Source organism: Dipteris shenzhenensis, chromosome 12 (genome assembly GCF_047967505.1).
Source record: "Dipteris shenzhenensis isolate YYH24624 ecotype China chromosome 12, Dip_SZ_1.0, whole genome shotgun sequence".
Lineage (NCBI taxonomy): Eukaryota > Viridiplantae > Streptophyta > Polypodiopsida > Gleicheniales > Dipteridaceae > Dipteris > Dipteris shenzhenensis.
Genome location: NC_141607.1, coordinates 6,712,140 through 6,735,065, shown reverse-complemented (window position 1 = coordinate 6,735,065; position 22,926 = coordinate 6,712,140). Strand labels below are relative to the sequence as shown.

The 22,926-nt window shown below is 43.5% G+C and overlaps 1 protein-coding gene across 2 annotated transcripts in view; it reads left to right on the top strand.

The window, feature by feature from the left end:
- The first annotated feature begins 7,005 nt into the window (after positions 1-7,005).
- PIR121 (transcription activator) overlaps positions 7,006-22,926 on the top strand; it is a 312,434-nt gene continuing 296,513 nt past the window's right edge. For both annotated transcript variants that reach the window (XM_087382159.1, XM_087382158.1), the window contains exon 1: positions 7,006-7,293. In XM_087382159.1, the coding sequence (XP_087238285.1) occupies positions 7,240-7,293 (54 nt within the window). In that variant the 5' untranslated portion in view covers positions 7,006-7,239. The remainder of the gene's footprint in view (positions 7,294-22,926) is intronic.

The window sequence follows — 22,926 nt, the reverse complement described above, 5'->3', positions numbered from 1 at the left end:
TCAATCATTGTATCCATGGTTTTGATGAACACCATATTGTCCTTCATGGTGCCAATGCCCATGGCGCTGCACGCTTTCCCCAAGTTCATGTTGGGCATTTTCGCATATATGATTGAACTTAATCATCAGCATGCTCCAATGCTCCCCTACAAGGCCTTCACCTTAGCATTAACATTACACGAGTTGCTCACTTACTTGCTCGATCTACACCCCTTCCTCCCCCCCCTCTGCTCTACTTAGTACCCTTCCTCATGTCCTTTCCAAAACCCCCCTACCTCATGAACAGCTATGTTGGTTGGGACATCATGGGGTGTCCAAAAATGCCAAAAACCACCACGGTGCAAATTTGGCCATTTGGAGGGTGTTCAAATGGCCAAATTTGCACTGTGGTGGGTTTTGGCATTTTTTGACACCCCATGACATCCTGATGAACTTTGCCTTCTACGCAGTGGTCAAATTCATCCTACATTTACCAAAAACGGTCTCCGAAATGACAAAACTTGGTCGATAGTATTTTTGCCAAATATTTGGAACCACTAATTGCAACTGTATTGGCTTCTACAAGAAGTCCACTTTTGTGACTCACAAGTGGAACGAGTAGTTGAAATGAATTGTTTTCTAGATATTCAATGAGTTCCTTGGTGTGGTACCTACTTGAATATGAAATATCCACATTTATTGTAACTTCAGTATCTTGCCCTAATGCGAAAGTTAGACATGTCGATCCTAATGTAATACTTTGTACATTATGAATTCAAAATATCTAATCAAAATTTATATTTTCAAATCCCATCTAGTTTCTAAAAATGTAGGAAAATATTAATTTATTTGGTTACATAACTTTCTAAGTATATATTTATGTCCTAAAGTGTACATGCAACATACAATTCGACAAAATATAAAAGCATTTGTTTGTACAAATTACCAAAGATACATTCATATCATAGCCTTTTTAACATCTATGTAACAATGACACTTGTCTATGTGTATAGACTACTCTATATATAGGTGCATGTGCGTGCTTATAAACTCAAAAATCCCTAAAGCTCTAGCATTCTCATAGAACCAAGGTTTCATTACAATCTTCTCTCCTCTTTTTTTATGCTTTACTTTCTTCTTTCTAACTGTAGTCAAATTCGACTTTGCAGGTTCATTAGTACCAATGGTTTTGTGCGGAATTCCTGTAGGCCATGTTAAAATCCTATTAAGCAAGCCAAAGCTGTAATGCAAGTTTTTTTTCCTCTAAATTCTTTCTACAGTAGACAAATACATAGTCTACGAAATCTTATAGTTTATTTTTAATATGATAGCATACTTAAAAAAAACACAACAGAAATTTCTACAATGAAATGGTCTACAAAATTTAGAAGTAATTTATAGCTAGAGTGAAATGTTCTACAAAATTTACAAGTAATTCATAATTATTTGTATACAAAGAATTCAAACTTAACGAATTCCTATTAGCTAATAGTATCTTTGCCTCAATAAAAAAAACCTCTAGTATAAGATCTTGTTATTCTTTCTTACAAAGTAACAAAAAGAATATTGTAGTTATTGAAATACCTAAGGCTATACAGTTTTATTTAGAATTGACAACCTCAAATTTGTTATGAATTTTCAATTGTCAATTTCACATATTTACACTAACATACTATGGTTTTCTTTTTTTATTAAAATTCTATATCTTGTTGAAGAGCACTAATAGCTCGTAAATTACATTCACCATGCCAAGCAATAGTTGTAGGGAAAAATAGAGGGTACAAACATGTACAATAATGCCTACTTGCTGCCAATACGAAAGAAAACCCAAAAAAAAACAAAACACATTTATAACATTTATTGTAAGAAAGTTTAAGAAATAAATAAAAATTCTAGTTTGGCATTATGAAACTAATTAATAGAAGGATGTTTGTATACTTTGGCTATAGGTTTCATTAAAGTTTTTATATTGAATTAGATATACTAATGCTCAAGAAATTCAATACATTCATGCTAGGCACTCTTCGTACAATACCCCCCCCCTCCCCAAAAAAAAGGGAAAAATTATAACATTTATTATAAGAAAATTTAAGAAATAAATGAAAATTCTAGTTTGGCATTACAAAACTAATTAATAGAAGTTCAGGTTTCAATATTGAATTACTAATGCTCAAGAAATTCAAATACATTCATGCTAGGCACTCTGCCTACAATAATCTGGTTTAATGACATATCATTAAAATGTTGCTAATACATATACTTTGACAATAATATCTTATTGAAATATTGCTTATCAAATTACAAACATTTTTGCCCAATGGCAAACCACTAGAGAGTCTTCTCTCTTTAAAGCATTTTTTTGCTTACAACTAGCTACAACTCTAATAGCCTAAAAAAGTAAGTAAACTTCAAATTCTATATGTATCTTCTTTGAAATAAAATATTTGGCATGAGCTAAAAATGTTGGGCCTTCCAAAGATGCTAGAATACATAGCCATACTGATACAAGCAAGTACACAACAACAACCACAACATGCATTTTGCACATCGTGACAGTACAAGAAAGCATACAACAAACAACTACAGTACATTCATAAAAAAGCACAGTTTCCAACTTTAATGAACAGACACAAATACTCATGTCCCGAAAAGAATACTGCGACTACATGATAGAGAAACATAGGAAAAAAAAGATAAGAATAAGCAATACACTCCATTGACCTTGATGATTAAGAATGTTCAGCAACTTGAACGCGACACATGCAAACAAAATTACATCGAACCATTCCACTATAATTAAGACTAGTGACACTTTCGACAAGATGTTTGATACGATCATTGGCCATTATGAAAAGTCATTGAGGCAACGCGTGAGATCAAACAAAATCCACCGAGCTGAGATCAAACAAAATCCACAAGCCAAAATGGAAGGAAATACTTCGACAGACGTGAAATCCGCTCCATTCTCAATTTTAAAAAAACGGGGAAGGGATACCACTACTATTACAAGTAGTCGAATTATTACCGTGCTACAAGCCATGCTACACGTGGCATCATTACGACTTGCCTAATCCATCTAAGTATCCTATATCCAGTTTTTGCAATTATGTAAATTAATTGAGGCAACGAGCTAAGAACAAACAAAAAGCGCAAGCCAAAACGGAACCAAATACTTTGACATATAGGGAATTAGCTCCATTTCTGGCTTGCCTAATCATTCTAAGTATCGTATATCTAGTTTTTGCAATTACCCACCGAATCTATCCACAGACTACAAACCGAAATCTATATACAACTAGATATTATGTAGAAATGCAAAACTTCAAAGCATCATGGACAGGATCAACAGAGTAAAACAACGAATTACCTTCTACACATTTAGACATCTCCATTTCGCAAGCACTTCCCATCACAATCCAAAAACTTGCTTTCAAACTCGAGATTCCTCAAATCATCATGCACAAAAGCATAACACTAAAGACACTCCAAAGCTTCGGGCACAAAAGTAGAACACTGCAAGTACTGGATATCACCAAACAGATACCGTTGCACTACAGCCTTGCACCCTTTTATAGACGAGCTCCCACCCAAAAATCACAAATAACATCTACTAAAATAGTCCGAGCTTCTACTAAATTTTGCAACCAACTTCACTCACTCCCCATACATTACATGACAACACAACTCACTGGAAGGCCCTTCTAATCTGCCCTTGGCAATCAACATGCAATAAGAATATGTTGCATGTTTGATTCTGTCGGACCCCTTGGAATAGAAATTTTGACTCTATCACCCCGTGTTTCCAGCCGGACGACTTGCACAACTCTTCCAAAAAACCAGACAAACAACCACCACTACCCCTCCATTAGAGCCAACCGGTTTCACGACAACGAACGAACCTAAGACAATAAAAATCACGACACATGCCACGAAATATACAACGCGTCCCACAAAAGGGGCGAAACAACAAATGGAAGATCGATTGGAAGTAACACAAGAGCCTTAGACAATCAATTTAGACACATCAGTGGTGCGACGACATCAAAAAATAGCGAAGCCAAGATAACACAAATGAAACACACAAACCCTAAGAACCCTAAATACATAACTCAACCCTAACCACACCACTAACCCTAACCTAACCCTAATGCTTCCATTAACTACGTTAATAACCACAACCTGACCCAACTAGTTCCACTAACTTGGTCAAACTGACCAACAACACACAAACACATCCTTGTCCCAACCCAAGGCAAAAAAAAACACCCTTCTCTAAGACCCTTGCAAGGCTAAAAAAACCATTTGAATCTTTGTATCAAGATTACTTAGAATTTTTTCTTGCATATTCTTTAATGAGAATGTTTACTGCTTCACCCTTTTCACAAGCCTCAAGCTTGTGAACCTTTTGGAGGCTTCTTTCCTCACAAATTGGGATCACAACTTTTGTAGCCTACAAAGTAGGGTTCTATATAAGATGGTCTCCAAGGTATAAAAGGCTTGACTCAAGCTTTGAAACAATAAATTATCGAGGCAATGAAGGAGAGGAGGGAGAATGGGTACAAACACACACACGTGTGTTCTAAAATCTACATTCCATTAAAAATAGACAACAAACCTTTTAGGCCATTTAGGGTAAGCATTGGGTCTCGCACCCCTATTTGGTACTATTACATGATTTTATCCCTGTCCATCTAATCTACACATTCTTAATATAATAATGTAGCAAAAATTATAAGATACATATATAGTTATTTTATAAAATTTGCAATGTTATATGCATTTAATTAAGAAAGGGATCAAAATTTTCATGCACAAAGCATTTTTGCAACACATTATATCACACATTTTCAAAGAGACAATGTCCAAATTTTGATTTTGTGATGTAAATCGTGTGCTTCTAAGTTGGTTATGATAGGTAATTTTAGCATTTTATTTGATTCTAATGCTTTACAAGGAAGGTGAAAGCTATGGCTAATCATTTTGCACTTTTGAATAAGGCCTCTCTCTCTCTCTCTCACACACACACACACACACACACACACACACACACACACACACACACACACACACACACACACACACACACACACACACACACACACACACACACACACACACACACACACATACACACACACACACACACACACACACACACACACACACACACACACACACACACACAAAAAAAAAAAAACAATACAAGGAACACATGCTGAACTCAAAAAATAGATCGGCAAGGGAGAGGAAAAGATGATGGAATGGAAAGATATAGTCAAGAAAGGTACAAAAACACCCAAGGTAGAATAAACGCGAGACATATTGCATGCAAGCTATCCATACTTAGCTTGTTGGCATCAAAGGTTGGTATTTTTTTCCCTTGGGGTTGGTATGTCAATCATTATGTGGAGGGAAATCGAGAGTCTAAATCACAATGATCATGAATACACTTTCTATTGCTTCACGAATGGCTTTGCTAGCATTTTTCTTTTCGAACAAGACACTTTAATTGACCAACGATATATCTATAGGGGATACACTATCTAAAGGGGCTAATAGGGAAAAAATATGCTTGAAGTTTCAACTTAATTATTTGCAACGGCCTATAGGTTTAAAAGAGACCTTGAAATATGATATTCCACATTCAATTGGTTGTGGCTATAGTGCATTGCATTATTTATTAATAAATCAGAAAAATGGTGAACTCTCTTATGGAAAATCATTAAAGGAGTGCTTGAACTCTTGCTTTTCCTTTTGTACCCTCTCATTCTTATGCCATATCCTAAAACTTAATAATAAAGAAAGTGAACTCATATTTTCCTTTTGTGCCCTCTCATAGCTTCCCATGCCATATCCTAATATATAATTTGAATTAAGAAAGTGAACTTTGGGATGCAAATTGAAGAAATGATGCAATTGTTATTAACCCCATGAGAGTTGACTAAACTTAGTCCCCAAGAATTCTATATGCTCTTAAATACAATTGCATGCAAGGTTGTGTTTAGAAAACAAAAATCAACAACTTAAAATAGTAATTGTGGCTAGCATATTGTGTTTTTGTCAAATTTAAGCTCACTTACATAACAATTACCCACATTTTGTGAGTCTAGGCCGACAAAGACCAGCCAATGTTATCGTGAGTGCTAGAAGGCAAATAAAACAAGTGTATGAACAACTTAAAATAGTAATTATGGAATTTATTTTGTGTTTCGATTGCGTTTAAGCTCACATGCATAACAAGTGTGAGTTTAGCCCAAACAAGGTAAGCAAACCTTTTTGTGAGTGGTAGACGTGGCTATAGTCATATGGCACATGCCTCCACCCAAGTGTCATTGGTTGTCTGTCTAGGAAAGCAATGAATATTTAGGATATAGAGTTCTTTGAGATTCGAAGAGTATCCTTTTGGATATTTAGGATATAGAGTTATTTTTGATATGAAGAGAGATAAAAGAGGACTTTGTAAATAGAGAAATCAAGATTGTTTTATGCATTGCCACATAGGCATGTCTAGTTCCCAATACATGCTTTATTGTTAGAAACTCTAGCTACTAGAAGTTCACAAGGAAATCCTTTGCCAACTTGAATACCATGAACCCTTTACTTTAACAAATCAACAATATAGCCCAAACCCTTTACCCTAACAAATCAAGAAAACTAGAAGTGCTTGTTTTGATTGCAAATTAAGGGGTATCCATCGAGTGGGTTAGTTAGTCCTAAGGTGGACATGTATTGCAACTAAGGGGTAACAATTCTCTCGATGTTTTGATAAGAATGCTTAAATTGAGTCCTTACAAACAATGATTTTATAGCTCATGGTGGTGTTTCCACATAGTGCAAGGTCATAAGTTGTATAGTCATTGTCTCCAAAGGATTAGTGGAGGGCGGGGTAGAGGATGATGACCTTATTGTTGCTACTTATTCCCTTTCCCTCCCCTTTAACACCCACCACCTTCCAAACTAACTATTACAATAATAAATTGTGAGTGAGCAAGTTGCATAGATAAATAAACAAAAGATTCACTTACTCGAGACCGCAAAGCTGAGTGAAAGGGTGCCTTCCAAGTTCTCCTTGTCACTTAGAGTCCTCACAGCAGCAGCCAGAGAAGCTTGACGCTCTTTCATTTCTATGCTCGCACCTCTCCACCATTTTGGCTATGTTGTCTCGTCGGTTTTTTCTCACTCACCTCAAAGAGCTTGAGCAATTTCTGGCTACGGTGCTCTGATCCTGCAGTGTCCTGATCTCTCCGCAAAATAGCTCCCATGGCGGTTCCCGTCGAAGAAGCTGTGGCTGCCCTTTCTACATTCTCTCTCGAGGTAGTTTGACCATTTTAATTTTCCTCTTCACGCGTAGAATTGTCCGTTTGCCCGGTTTTCTGGCATAAAATCCTTCCCCTACGTAGCCTTTTGGTTTTCTCCGCTTGAACAACGGAAGCAAAGTCCTTGGATCGTGCAAGACTTCCGTGTTTTTCGAGCTGATTATTCAACACCGCAGAGATCGCTGGAACGGCGATCGATCTACGGATTGTTTTCAATTACGTACGCGACTGATTACTGTTGTTATTTCGAATTGTTTTGTCATCCACACACAATCTTCGTCACGGCTTTGATTTCATCGCTATTTGTCCTCGACCAAAGCACTTCCGTCGTTTACGCGCCATTTTCAACCAGCTAGGAAGGTTCCGTTGATCCGACATTTCTTTTGCAATGTGAGAGTTGATAGCTTTTCAACAAGCGACACTAAGCAGTCAACAAGGGTAAAGTTGTTCTTTTCAAACTTGGTGCGTTCACTTTTCGACAATAGCGACAAATCTGGCTGGCGCAATAGAGGAAGCCCAATTTTGCATTGGACACTGCGTTCCTACTTCATTACACGTCCGAAAGCATCGGACATTTTATAAAGCTGACAGTACAACTTGCCCCCCACAATGCTCGACTGGAATTCTAAAGACTAAAAACAATAGAGAGAGATCACATATATGAGTGCGCACATGTATGTGAGGTTGCAAGAATGCAACATCCATAGAATAGATCTAGAAATAGGAATACAACTGAAAAGGCTGGCTGTGGTGAAAGCACGGACCTTCTTGACTGCTATTCCCTGTTGAAGATTATGAACTATGGGTGCTGTTTGCTGAACTGAAGCTGAAGGCTGCTGAAGAGCCTGAATTAATAAGGGGCTGAAAGCTGCTGTTATAGTCTGCTGCCCCTCTCAATCGGTAGAGACTGTCAGTCTTAAATGACCCGGTCTGTCCTTCAGGTTGTAAACTTGCCTGATCTGTAGAGACAGCAATCTGGTCGCATATCTGGCTGACGTGCAGTCTGCCCCCGAGCTGGCTGGCAAGTCTGGAATCTGCCGGCAGTGGAAGAATGTAAAGAAACGTAGCCCAGGAAAGACAGTGCTAAGATCGAATCTACAGATCTTGAACAATGTACAGAAGATTAGAACAGCAAAGCATGTATTAGATTGCTCCCAAGATGGACAAAACTTGATACAAAAGGTGTGCTCAGGGTGCCACCATCTAGTAGATTTGTTGTGGGCTTGAATATGCTCTCTAAAAAATAGACATATATCATCTAGACCAGGTCGGCCTATCTTGAGGTATGACTAGAGGGGACCTGGGGCTATATATCCCTTTGTATCATTCATTCCTTGGAGGTTTTACCCAGCAGTAAAGTGCCTTTTTCCAGAGTTCTTGTGCAGTCTCTCTTTCCACTTCGCAGTTCCTTTGCTTATGGTGTTTGCTCTCCTTTGCTGTTCATATTCTGCTGCACTCTCACGTGGTATCAGAGCCAAAGGTTGGCTGAAGACCTGATACGTGGAGGGCACTTGGAGCCCGCACACGGTGAAAATGATACGTGGAGGGCTGCTGGAGCCTGATACGTGGAGGGCACTTGGAGCCAGCACACGTGGAGGGCTGCTGTTCGGAGCGGTTTGAAGAGGAGTAAGGAGGGATGGACCGTTTGGGTATACAGCAGCAAGGGGCAACTCATTTGAAGGGTGTTTTCAGATCAGAGAGGAGGCATTTCTAGGGCCAGGACAGCAAGGACATGAAGGAACCTCAGACAGCAAGCCTCTTCATTGTCTTCTCCAGTGCTCTCCTCTTTTCTTGCCTCAGTCCTCTTCTCTACTTTCTTTCCCACCCACCCTCCCTTTTCAGATCTACTTCCTCTTCCTTCTGACATCCCTGTCTGAGATGGCTGAGAACAAGTCAATTGGATGGGAACAATTACAGTTTATGGAGAGTCTGATAGAAATCGACCAACAAAGGGTACGCACAGTGGAAGATTGATAGAATAGCCCAAGAGCTTACACAGTATGTGGTGTGGGTGGAATCACAAAATTCTTTACTTAATGTGCTTCACATATGTGTTGTGCAGACTAGCAAATACACAATGATCCAAGCCAGATGTAGAATCCACCAAAAGAATAGATTTCCGTCCAAAGCTATGGACACTATACAAAAGATAGATCCAGAGTCCCACCAAGATGTGGTCCTGTGATCTTACCAAAAGGTTCTCCTACTATCTGCTGGTACCTCTAGATCTTTGAGCCCGTGTGCTCCACCTCGAGCGTCACCTACACATCTCGGCCCAATGCCCCAGCAGCTCCCATGATGAAACCCTTTGGAACAATCTGGTGTCGATTCTGGTTCCTGACTTTTCAACTAGTGGCTCCTGCTCCTCCAGGTCCGGTCTTGCATAAGCAAACCATCCTGGTACACAGGTCCATCCAAGGTAGCACCAGATGGCACCACCACCTTCAGTCACTTTCCCGCCTTTGAACTCGAGCAATCCAGCTGCAGCTGTCCCCCTCGTAATGAGTGAACGACTTGGAGTCTTCCAGGCATCATGCTCTCAGGGTCTGTTTCAACCCGTCCTTCCTCTAGCAAGGTTCGCAACCATCTCGTGAAATGAAATCCCAAGAATATCTCCAGATAACCTGGACCATCAACTCTCACTGAGTTCTCAAGCAAGTACTTTTCTGGCTTCAGTACACCTTGTCCATAATCACCTTCCAGCAATCTGCGTTCGAGATTTGAAGCACACACACTTCCCCTTCTGCCTTTGAAGAAGGCACATTCCTTCCAATCTCGCATTACTTGAGACACATGAAGAGCAGATTCTCTCCACAGTGTGCTATAAAGACACAAATTAATGACATCAAGTACATACCAGAACGTTGTATTGCTTGGGTGCTTGCTTTGAAAGCAAACTATGCACCTCATGGAGGCACATACCAATAACCCGTGTAATCCTGCAATGCCTCCTTCTGAATTACAGCATCAATCTGAACTTGAAACCCTAGGGCACTCCATGGAATCTACCCTCATGTTAGTATCAACAACGACGCACTTGGAAGAGTCAAGCACTCCTTGCTGTCCACCTTCACAAAGGTCTCTGACTCCACGTCGGCCCACATCTCAATATCATATATCTTCACTGTGCCTTCTAGGTCTGCATATATGGCCTCAATAACACATGGAGATGTTACCAATAACAGTTCTTTGATTACCACATTAGTCATAGCTTTTGTTTCACCATCTGAGTTTGAGTTGGACGACTCCTTTTTGTTCTTATGATCCGTCGCCTTCTTTTTTCAATCCTTAGCAAAATGGCCTGTCTCGTCACCATAGAAGCACTTCTTTTGCTTTCTCTTCTTACTGGAAGTATCCTCATCATCTCCAGAATCATCCTTCTCGGGCTTGCCACCGCTAGGCTTACCCTGTCCTTTGCCAGCAACGCCTTGTCATTGTTGTCTTTGCTTCTCCCTAGCCTCGTAACGAACCCAATTCCTCAAAAGTCAGAGGTTTGGTTCTCTGTCCTACTGTCACAGTCATAAGGAAACTCTTGAAACTCCGTGGTATCGACCTTCGTCAAGTGGTCATGAACAGAATCTCCCTTATCCATATCCATATTGTAGAGTTGTTGTGAAGAGGCAAGATTCGGGATGATTTATCTGTCTCATGTAGATTGTTCAGAATGGCCCACGCCTCTACTGACGTGTCAACCATCTGGACATGAGGAATTACTGAGTCTGCCATAGTCCCTATGATCAAGGCTAGGGCATGGGTATCTCTATCCTCCCACACTTCGAGCTCATCTCCATCTACTGGTATAAGTATCCTCCCCTGTCCATCCAGCACATCCTTCGGCTTTGCCTCAACTTCCATTGTTACTTATAAAGAAAATACTTGGAGACAAATAAAACAATACTGAAGACAATCAATGGCTGAAGAAGATATATATATCACAAACGGAACTTAGTACAAGTGAAGAGAAGCTCTGAAACAAACTTCAGTCCTGACAACTGTAGTAGACTTCTGCACTAGCTCCACAAGTTGGAACTGAACCAAATCTGAGACAACAAACTGATGAAGGGGTTGCTGCAGATTTGGAATAGAAAGAACGGAATCTGGAGCGGAAGTTGGAGGTAATCTGATGCAGAAAGAAGAGCAGAACTGAAGCAGAAAGGAAGGCTGTTCTGGAGCAGAAAAGTGGACAGATCTGGAGCTGAAAAAGGGGACAGATCTGGAGCAGAAAGGAGGACAGATCTGAGCAGAAAGGAGGGGCAGATCTGGGGCAGAAAAGAGGGCAGATCTGGAGCTGTAAAAGGGGACAGATCTGCAGCAGAAAGGAGGACAGATCTGAGCAGAAAGGAGGACAGATCTGAGCAGAAAGAAGGAGCAGATCTGGGGCAGAAAAGAGGGCAGCAGAGGAGGCAGCCAGGAGGCAGAAGTTGAGGCAGCAGAGGAGGCAGCCAGGAGGCAGAAGTGGCTCAGGGTGTGCAGGAACCTCTGGAGCTGGAGAAGAGATAATGTGTCAATACCTAGCCCCCCCCCCTTTAAATAGGAAGGGGCAGAAAAAGTCGGTCAACCTGTAGGTTGACCGACCTGGTCAGAGTTGACCGACCAGGTCAATCTGGTCGGCCAGATCTGGTCAGACCAGAAAAACATTTTTTTAAATAATTTTTTATTTTTGTTTCTCCTCTGCACCGGGGCTTTTGACATTTCTTTGGTTGTGGTTTTTGCCTCCGATGCGAGGTTTCTTTGACAGGATTTGGAGAGGCACCAGTGGTGTTTGTACCTGTTTATCTGGTCCTGGAGAATTGGAGATTGCCTGGCTTAACACCCCCTCTCAATGTCCAATGCAGACAGGAGAAGCAAAGAGATGTTCCATGAGTGATCTACCATCTTCATCAGCCTTTTTTTTTTTTTTTTTTTTGGTTTTTTTTGGGGGTTTTCATTTAGATGGAGATGCCTACAGAGTAGGTTTTCATCTTCACTAAATGCCCAGATGATGGTACAAAAAAGAAAGACTTGAAGGAGTGCCCTCGTAGGGGATTTGTTCACTTCCTTAAGTACACAAAGAGAGAGAAAAAAAACTGTTAAAGAGGAGGAGGTAAACCAATCCCCAACCGTGGGCAGAGATGCTCAAGAGTAGGGCGATTAACCGGCTTGGTAAGAATATCAGCATGATTATCGGCAGCTGGAACATAGATCAACCGAATAGTACCTAGTTCCACTTGCTCGCGAGTAAAATGAAAGTGAACACCAACATGTTTGGTGCGGTTGGAAAAAATGGGATTGCCTGCGAGAGCAATGGCACTTTTGTTGTCGACGTAGAGGATCGTGGGTTCAGTACAAGGAAAGTGCAATTCTGCCAAAAACTGTCGGAGATATATGGCCTCTGTGGTACAATCATACAAGGCCCGGTATTCAGCCTCAGTAGAAGAACCAGCAACAGTCTCTTGTTTATGGCTAGACCAAGAAACAGGTGCCGAGCCAAACGAGAAAATATAGCCGCCATGAGAACGACGATTGTCCGGGTCACCAGCCCAGTCAGAATCAGTGTATCCCTGTAGGGTTAGTCTTGGTCTGAAATGTAAACCATAAGAGTAAGTACCACGAATGAACCGCAAGATACGAATACATGCATGCCAATGAGTGAGCTTGGGTTCATTAAAATATTGACTGAGAATAGAGACGGAGTAAGCAAGATCAGGACGAGTGTGAAGGAGCCAGAGGAGTTTGCCAACAACCTGACGATAGAGATGTTCATCAAAGGGAGGAGACTCCAAGTCTTTTGAGAGCTTTACGGTGGGATCTAAGGGAGTGGCAGCCAGCTTAGGCTCATGAGGAATGATTTGATCAAGGAGTTGAAGAGCATATTTCTGTTGAGAAACAAAAGTACCACCAGAATGTTGTACAACTTCCATGCCTAAAAAATAGGAGAGCGACCAAGATCAGTCATTTCAAAAGTGATGCTGAGTTGAGTTTTAATGTACTGAAGTGTAGTGGGAGTGGAGCCTAAAAGCAAAAGATCATCGACATAGAGTAAAATAAAGCAGACCCCCTCTGACGAATGATGGATATATAAATTTGGATCAAAGGGAGTAGAATGAAAACCATTAGTTTTGAGGAAGGTGTCTATTCGGTGGAACCATGATCGAGGTGCTTGTTTGAGACCATAAAGAGCTTTGCGGAGACGGAAAACCTTATTTTCATGGCCAGGAGGAGAAAAACCTGGTGGGGAAGTCACATAGACTTCTTCATCAAGGTAGCCATTGAGAAAGGCACTCTTGACATCCATTTGATAGATAGTCCAGTGGTGATGAGCAGCTAAGGCAAGAAGAAGACGAAAGGAAGTTAACCGAGCAGTAGGGGCAAAGGTTTCCTCATAATCGATACCATGTTTTTGGCGGAATCCTTGCACTACTAAGCGGGCTTTCTATTTGTCCAGGGTGCCATCGGCTTTGAGTTTTGTTCGGAAGATCCACTTGGTTCCGATGACCTTTTTGTGAGTGGGTCGATTGACCAAGATCCAGGTCTAATTGCGATCAATACTTTCAAGCTCCTGTTCCATAGCACGATGCCACGCAGGATTTTTAACTGCTTCCTGCCAAGTGGCAGGTTCAGAATGTATGATATAGGCCGTGGTAAAAAAAAAGAGGCAGTGGCAGTAGAAGAAGTTATTCGAGTAGAGCGGCGCGGACCAGAAGGAGGAAGTTCGACAGGAATAATCCCGGAATCCTTCATAGTTTGACGATACCAGCGTGGCAGTGGGTCGTGAGGAGAAGCAATGGGTGGGGGGAGAGATGTTTCGGGAGGAGAGGAAGGAATTTCGGGTGGAGAATTGTCGGAAGGAACTGGAGTGGAGACGTCATCAGTAGAGAGAATAGAGGAATTTTTAAGCACTGCTCTTTCATCGAAGACCACATCTCGGCGAACCAAAACTTTGTTTGTACGAGGATCAAATAATCGATAAGCTTTGGCTTCTGCCGAGTAGCCAACTAGAAGAAAAAGTTCAGCACGAGGTTCGAGTTTACCGCGAGTATCATTGGGAGTATGAGTGTACGCGCGGCAACCAAAGATTCGAAGATGAGAAATAGAAGGACGATAGCCATAAAAGGCCTCAAAAGGCGTCATGTTCGGGATGGGTTGAGTAGGACAGCAATTAAGGATATAGACAGAAGTATTGACGGCTTCGGGCCAGAGACGTTCAGGCAACTCGGCTGCAAAAAGCATGGAACGGGCCATGTTCATGACAGAACGTTGTCGCCGTTCGACACGAGCATTTTGGGAAGGCGAATTTGGAGATGTAAGATGGCGTTGGATACCATGCTCTTGAAGGAATTGAGTGAATTCATGGGAAATGAATTCACCACCATTATCACTACGAGCAATCCCAATAGACTTGCCTGTTTATTTCATAACCAAGCGAGCCCAAGTAGCAAAAAAAGAAAAAGTGTCGGATTTCTCTTTCATGAAAAACACCCATTGATAGCGAGAGTAATCATCCACAATTAAAAAGAAATAATGTGAACCATTGAGGGACGGAACAGGAGATTTGCCACTAATATCGAGATGAATTAGACGCAAAATCTCACTGGCTCGAGAAGTGGAATGAGAAGGAAAAGGAGTGCGGCTTTGTTTACCTAATTGACAGGGATGACAAATATCTTTAGCGCGCGATAATTTAGGTAGGCCATCAACTAGATGATCCCGAGACATTTCATATAAAGAGTCATAGGACAAATGTCCCAGACGATAATGCCATAATCGTTCTGTGTCAGTTGGATCTTTTAGGGTAGCATTACCGTAAAGCCGATGAAACTCAGAACCGCAAGGGGAGGGAGTCGCAAGAAATTGATTTATAAAGTACAGACCATTAGGTTGAGCATCACCTCGAGCTAGAAGGAGTCCCGAGGACTCATCTATGATGTCAACATGCATCTTTGTAAATAGCACTGTGCGACCAAGGAGGCAAAGTTGATGAACAGAAAGAAGATTGACCCCTAATTGGGGCACATAAAACACTTGATCCAATTGAGCAAGTTTGGGACCTTTGTCAGTATCAAAAGTTATTGAACCAACACCATGAATAGTAGCAACAGAGTTATTGCCACAACGAACTCCCCCTGTTGCCGGTTGGCGAGAAATGAAGAGATCAGGATGAGGGGTCATATGATGAGTGGCTCCACTATCCACAATCCAAGAAGATTTAGAGTCACATGAAAGAGTATGAAAAGCTGACCCAGATAAGGAAGAGGAGGAGTCAAGCTCGGTGATATGGATCAAGGCTTGAGAAGTGAAGTCTAGAGAATCTCCGGTGGACCAGTCAGACAGACCTTCAGGAGTTATAAAGGGAGGAGAAGGAGTAAAGTGATTAGTGACATGGCCCTGGGGTCTCCAGAGACCAGTGTTCGAAGGAGGAGGAGGAGGAGGAGGACCACCCCTAGGACGCCAACGAGGTGGCTGAGGAGTCGTGGTAGGGGGCTGTGGAGTCCAACGGGGTGGTTGAGGAGTCGTGGTAGGGAGCTGAGGAGTCCAACGGGGTGGTTGAGGAGTCATGGTGGGAGGATGAGGAAGAAGGCCTTTGGCTTTGGAGCGACATTCATCGTCAATATGCCCAACTCTCTGGCAATGCTGACAAAATCTATTCTTTTTGGGAAGGGAGTGCCAGGCGGGTTTACTACTAGAGGGGTTAGGAGTAGGAGAGGGCTTTCCGGAGCTAGGTTTATCTTTTGGAATCCCGGAGAGAAGAGCCCCCTCTGAAGCAGGAATGCTATGTTTTTGGTGGACCTGAGAGTAAAGACGAGCATAACGCAAAAGTTGACATTCAAACTCATAAAAAGTAGGAAGAGAAGGTTGAGGAATGATTTGTTGCATAAAACTGAAATACTTGGGCGGAAGTTTATTTAAAAAGAAAGTAACTTGGTCATCCTCAGATTTGGGAGGACCAGTTGTGGCAAATTCAGCAACTAACCGCCGGTAATCGGCTAGTTTAACCTTGAGATCATCGTCAGCAAGAATCTGGAATTGTTGGAGATCATGGTCAAGATTGATACGACGAGTACGATCTCGAGCTGCATAGCGGTCAGTGAGATGTGCCCATCGCTCAGAGGCAAGATCAAAATGCTGTAATTGAGAGTGAAATTCAGGTAAAAGACCTTGCATAATTTCAACAATGGCAGTGGCATTACGATGTCGCCACGAATGAACTACCTGAGGAGGATAAACATGAGGATCAGGTGGCGATTCGGTACCTTGAACGAGTTCCCATAGGTCTTGAGAATCAAGCACATGGCGCATAAGATTGGACCATGTGGTATAATTAGACCCGTTAAAACGAGTCATATCAGTGAAAGCATGTTTGGCTGTTGCAGAGACAAGGTGAGGGGAAGAAATAGAATGATAGGGAGAAGCAACCGGAGGAGGCAGAAGAGAATTGGGAATAGTAGCAGAGTGAGAAGAAGGGAGAGGTGGCATCACCGGAGGAATAAAGGAATTTGAAAAAGGTCCTGAGGGGGAGGGATGAATATGAGAGGCGGGATAAGACATGAGAGGTGAAAAAGAGGCAGCGGGAGAGATAGAGGGAAATAAACTATAGGAATCCAGTGGCATGGGAGAAGGAGGAGGATGAGAAACCACTGGAGGAAAGATGGCAGTGGAAGAGATGAGAGGGAAGGGAGGGAGGGAGGGATGTGAACCGAAAGCAAACTCATTGTCAGACGCATTTCTTCCTTCTCGTCTGCGAGTGTTCACATGCATGTATGGATCTGTGTCCTCGTGATTACTTGTTCCTATGCCTTGCATAACAGAAGGAGTTGCACTAAGGGAATAGGGCATCATACCTTGCACTGATTCTTGTGGAATAGGCACTGTCGAATAATCCAATGTTCTCATGCCGGCCTGTCCTCTTTCGTCAGGGGATACTTGTTCTTCGTTGGCACCGAACTTGAGATGTTGCTCAGCTTCTTCTGAGTTGAATAGAGGTCCTTGTTGACGTATTGGAGAGAACCGTGGAGAGATAGAGGCACGAGGTGTGCGGGTACCTGCTTCAAGTTCCTTCCATTTCTTGAATTCAGCAAATTCTTTAAAGAGTTTGGAGAGGTATTCATCACCTTCAATCCTAGCAGACTCTCTCTCGACATATGTCGAAGGTGATGGTTGAATAGAGGTTGATTCAGGCTGAGATCGCTTCGGAGAAGAGGGAGAAGACATCTTCAGGTGATGATTTATCTTCCAAGCTTTCCAGATCAAGGCTCAGGTGTCGATTGGCACACCTGGCTCTGATACCATATAAAGAAAATACTTGGAGACAAATAAAACAATACTGAAGACAATCAATGGCTGAAGAAGATATATATATCACAAACGGAACTTAGTACAAGTGAAGAGAAGCTCTGAAACAAACTTCAGTCCTGACAACTGTAGTGGACTTCTGCACTAGCTCCACAAGTTGGAACTGAACCAAATCTGAGACAACAAACTGATGAAGGGGTTGCTGCAGATTTGGAATAGAAAGAACGGAATCTGGAGCGAAAGTTGGAGGTAATCTGATGCAGAAAGAAGAGCAGAACTGAAGCAGAAAGGAAGGCTGTTTTGGAGCAGAAAAGTGGACAGATCTGGAGCTGAAAAAGGGGACAGATCTGGAGCAGAAAGGAGGACAGATCTGAGCAGAAAGGAGGGGCAGATCTGGGGCAGAAAAGAGGGCAGATCTGGAGCTGTAACAAAAGAATATATTTCCGTCCAAAGCTATGGACACAATACAAAAGATAGATCCAGAGTGGTCCTCTGATCTTACCAAAAGGTTCTCCTACTATTTGCTGGTACCTCTAGATCTCTGAGCCCGCGTGCTCCACCTCGAGCATATGTGGAGTCTCCATCCAAAGATCTCAGAACCTTGCTGCCTGCCCTAGTAGACAGCCTAGGCTTCAGCCCCAAGTGAGCTCAGTCTGCAGCAACTCTGGCCCTGCTTTGCCTCCTGGATGTAGGCCCAAAGGTGAGGCTGTTGCTGCTCCCTGATCTGCTGATCTGCTGGATATGCAAATGGGGCCTATGGCCCCTCCCTTTATAGGGCAAGGCAGCCCTGAAAACAACCGACCAGCAAGGGGGGAACTGGCCGACTTTCTGCGCCCTCCCCCAAGGCGACTTTATGGCCCTCGTAACCAGGCCTTCTGGCCCTCCATTCAATGCTCTTTTGCAGGCACTGGTTGGCCGACTTTTGTGCTGCTGCTAGGCCCCCAAGGGAGGCCTATGTAAGGCCCCTCCCTTGGGCAGTTCCAAGGCCAGGTGGCTGGCCTGCCATGGCCACCACCCCTGCTCTCTTTTCTGTCCTGCAGCACCTTCTCTTTGGCCCTCCAGATCTGCAACAAACAGGTGCATCTCAGCCCTGTTCATCTCGCCTCTTGCCAGGCTATTTCCAGCTCCGTACAGCCACGTCAACACCTCTGTGCTGTCTCGTATATGCTGCTGACGCCATCCGTACCTGTTTGCTGTGAGGTGCTGCCCATATGGCAGCCCCCTTTTTGGGCAGATCCCTCTCTTCTCTGGGCAGATCTTGCCCTAGGTCGCCCTCCCCCATGCTTTCCTCATTTGGGGCTTACAAATGGGGAGGTGACCTTTCCAACAGAGTCATGATGGGGTTGGTCTTGCAGTCCTATGATTTTGGTGGGGGTTCCGAGGCCAGATTCCCTTGAAGCAAACCTAGGGATCCTAGAGGAGAAGGTGGCTGAGAATCTGGCTCAACTTCGGGACTGGGTCAATGCAAGGGTATGTTCTTTCATTTTCTTGAATTTTACTCCTTAGATCAGTAATCACGTTAAGCATATTATGGTAGCCAAAGGGATTTGGGAGCACTTGCCATCCGTGTACAATATAACTTATCCTATGAAGAGAGTCTCTCTTGAGGTTTAGATGAGAGTGTTGCATCCCGCAAAGTCATCAGCCATGCGGGAACACATCAACAAAATCCAGGAGATTCAGCAGGAGATTCTTTAGGCAGGAAAGGATATTTCATCTGAGGACATGGCCATTTTGTTGCTGTCCCATTTCTCTTCCTAGTATTCCACCTTTTATTCATGGTTGATCACCAGTGGGAGAATGAAAGTGCTTACTTGGAAGGAGTTGGTACCTATGGTGCTCAACTAGGAGTGCTTTTAGACCCCTTTCTAGGGGGTAACTGGGAGGCCTTGGCAGCTCCGTGGAATAAGGGAAGGAACCTAGGTAGTGTCATGACAAGAGAAATCACTCATCCGTGATTAGTAGACATTAAAATATTATTATATATTATATGCCAATGGTGTAACATGTATTTGTATTTATGATGGACACTAACCGATTTTGTTATGGCGGTGGATCATCTGAGTAGATAGAACTAGTCGAGCTGGAGCCACTGCTTTAGACGGCATCAAATTTGGACATGTGATACTTATTTTATTAATAAAGATATGCACACACATGTCTAGGTCCTAGGGGCAATTGTAAGAAAGAAAGAAGAAAGAAATTTTATTAAAGGTCCACGGAAGGCCATACATGGCCTATGGGACACAAAATCATCCGAAAGGAAAATACATCATCAACGATGCGCCAACTAGGTGGCCTCATCGTAATACAGCTAAGATGCCAAAAATGGCTACAAAAATCCTAGATACAAAATGAAATGAAATAGAGTACCAAAAATGCCTAGATACAAAATGTAAAATATGAAATATGAGGAACATCGTCTTCCCTAAGGGGTCTGTGATCCAAAGAAATGATGGAAGTCATGGCCATTGACCATGCCTCCTGCCATGAGTGTGAAGATCTGGGCAAGTGTCAAGTGGGCTGCTGGTGGTGCCAAGTCTCCATGGAGCAATCTCCTCCGAAAATCTGCCATCATCCTCCGTTGTCTAGAAATAAAGCGACGGGTACGGCCTCTGTGTAAGATCATCCTGCGGTGCTGCCGGATCATGTCATATGTACATCCTCGGGGTGGAACCATCGGTGCTCTCTGGTAAGATGGGCTATCTCTGTGCTCATGGTCCTGCGCCTCGTCTTGCTCCTCATGAATAACCAGGTCTCTGGCAGGGATGCGACGGTGCTCTTTGAGGAATCTCTCTCTGTATCTGGTGATCTCCCTGATGAACAACGCTAAGCAATACTGATCCTCATACTCCATAATCCGAGAGAGAGGTCCAAATCCATGCCCAAATAAGCAGTGAAATCTGCCACGGATCTCATAATACAAAGGGCATCTGCAAACAAAGTGCTCCTCAGTCTCCACCTCCCCCATAGTGCAACAAGGGCATATCCTAGTCTCTCGCCTAAGTCTATGTCCGGTAGCTGTACGACGCATCCTGCCGGCCTCAACGTCTAATCTGTGGGAAGATACCCTGAGCTGGCCCAAGGCAATCCTGAGTGAGTGCGACATATGAACGCCGATATATCCTCGGGATATGATGAAGCCATCCTCTGAAATCCTGAGAAAATGGTCACGATATGTGGCCATCTTCGTAGGAAGCTCCGTGGGATGAACCCAAGTGCGAAACGTGTGTAGCTGCAACAAATCTGGCCTGATAACCTGACTGAGCTCATGTCGAGTGAGAGGGAGGCGAGGGGCATCTATGCTGTATCGAAATGGTGGCAGCCTATCCATATCCAAGCCCAACGAGGTGAGCCATGTGGAGAGTGTGTGGTACCAACAAAAAGTATGACCTCTCTCCGCTAACATCTGCGAGGATGTCAGTGCTAGCCACGGTAATCGTGCTCTGCCTGCTGCTGAGTCTCCGAGCACCCTGATCCTATGCAAGCATGTAACTGGCTGAAATGCTGCATCTAGCGCTAGGGGTGTAGCTCCGAACTCTGCGAGCATAATCTGATGCGGTACCGTGGGCTTCGCTCTGATCAATCTGGAGAACATGATGATCTGTAACCTCTCTACTCGTCTCCAATTTGCAACACTGAGATCTCCTGCCCAAAAGGGGCTAGCATACATGGCTGCAGGTCTCACCAGCGTATCGAAAAGTAAGGACTTCGTGTCGGGATGCTGAAAATGTGACTGTGCACACTGCCTTTCGAGAAGAGCCAAGGCGGCATATCCTCTACTGATCCTATCTCGTGCTGCATGTGTCATGGTGAAGACTGGACCTCTAAATGTGGCACCCAAATATGTATTGAATGGTGCATTAAATGGTAGATGCATGGGTCATATGATAAGGGTAGGTGTAAATGGGAAGATGGAACTTGAGTGATCTCAAGGGACATTAATGAAAGGGCTTTCATTGTGACTCTCACGTAGCATTTTCTATTCACCTTGCATTCATCCGCCATCTCACACACACCTTGCATGTAGGTCTAAAATAGAAACAAGTACTCTCACGAGGGCACTCTTCCCCATTGGAGGGCCAATTGGCATTCAAATTCTGCATGCATTGCACACATTTGCATTTCTCGAGAAGGCTGGTTCTTCACAAGTAGAAGGACCTCTTATGACAAGAAGACAGATGCGGAGAAGAAAGCACTCAAGGCGGACCGTACGTGCAATCATTGTGGCTAGAAAGGTCACTATTGGAGGAACTGCTGTGAGTGGACATCCAATAAGGGCCCTTGGTTCCTCATCCGCAGCTATTACTCAAACGTTTGTGCATCTTGAGATTCTAGACTCTCTAGCATCTCTCTTTGGAGACGGGGTTGCCGTTCTGGCAGAAGCTTCTAGGACTTGGATTTTGGATAGTGGAGCTTCTCGCAACATGTGCCCATCCCCAGCAAGATCCAAGAACTTAGTGATCACTGGTGGTGACATTTAGTTCAATCACTGGTGGTGACATTTAGTTCAACCATCAAGGTTCTGTTGGAAAGGTCACCTCTCCATCTGTAAGCCCCCATATGAGGAGAGCATGGGGGAGGGAGACCTAGGGCAGTACCCAACAGGAAAAGAGAGAAAGGGGCTGCCACATAGACAGCATCATGGCTGGCATGAGGGCAGCACATCTAGAACTGTTATGGGCAGGACAGAGGGCCAGGAAAGTACGGAAGGATGGCAGATCTGTACGGATTACAGATGCCTGCTGTACGGCTGGTTTCAGGGTCACGTACGGAGCTCAGGCAGGAGCCCTAGAGCTGGAACAAGCCCGGAGCAGAGGCAAGACAGTCTAGGACAGATTGCGATGGATCTAGACAGGAGGCGCACTGGCTGTAGTAGGTTTTGGGGAGGGCTGGACCCTGTATTTATAGGGCATCTACCCTTGAAAGGTGGGCTAAGGGCCCTTGTAATGAGTGCCCCAAAAGGGCAGCCCACAGTCCCATAAATAAGGAGCTGTGGGTCGGTTTTGGTCGGCCAGGGGCAGGTGGCTGAACCGACCAGCAGTCGGCCCTTTCTAGGGCTGCTGGGTCGGTTGGCTGGCCAGGCTCTTGGGCCTATATAAAGAAGGCACTCAGGCCTTATTTTATCATCACTTGCAGCAGCAGATCCAGAGCAGAAAGGAGCAGCAGGAAGCCACCCTGTGGACCTACATTCAGGAGGATAGAGAGGTGCTAGCAGGGCTGCAGACTTAGCCAGGAGGCTCCCCACCTAGGCTGGTTTCCAGACAGCAAGGTGGAGAGGATCATCCTAGACGGAAAGTCTACTCACGCTCGAGGTGGAGCACGCGGACTCTAGTCTAGAGATAGCCAGCAGATAGGAGAA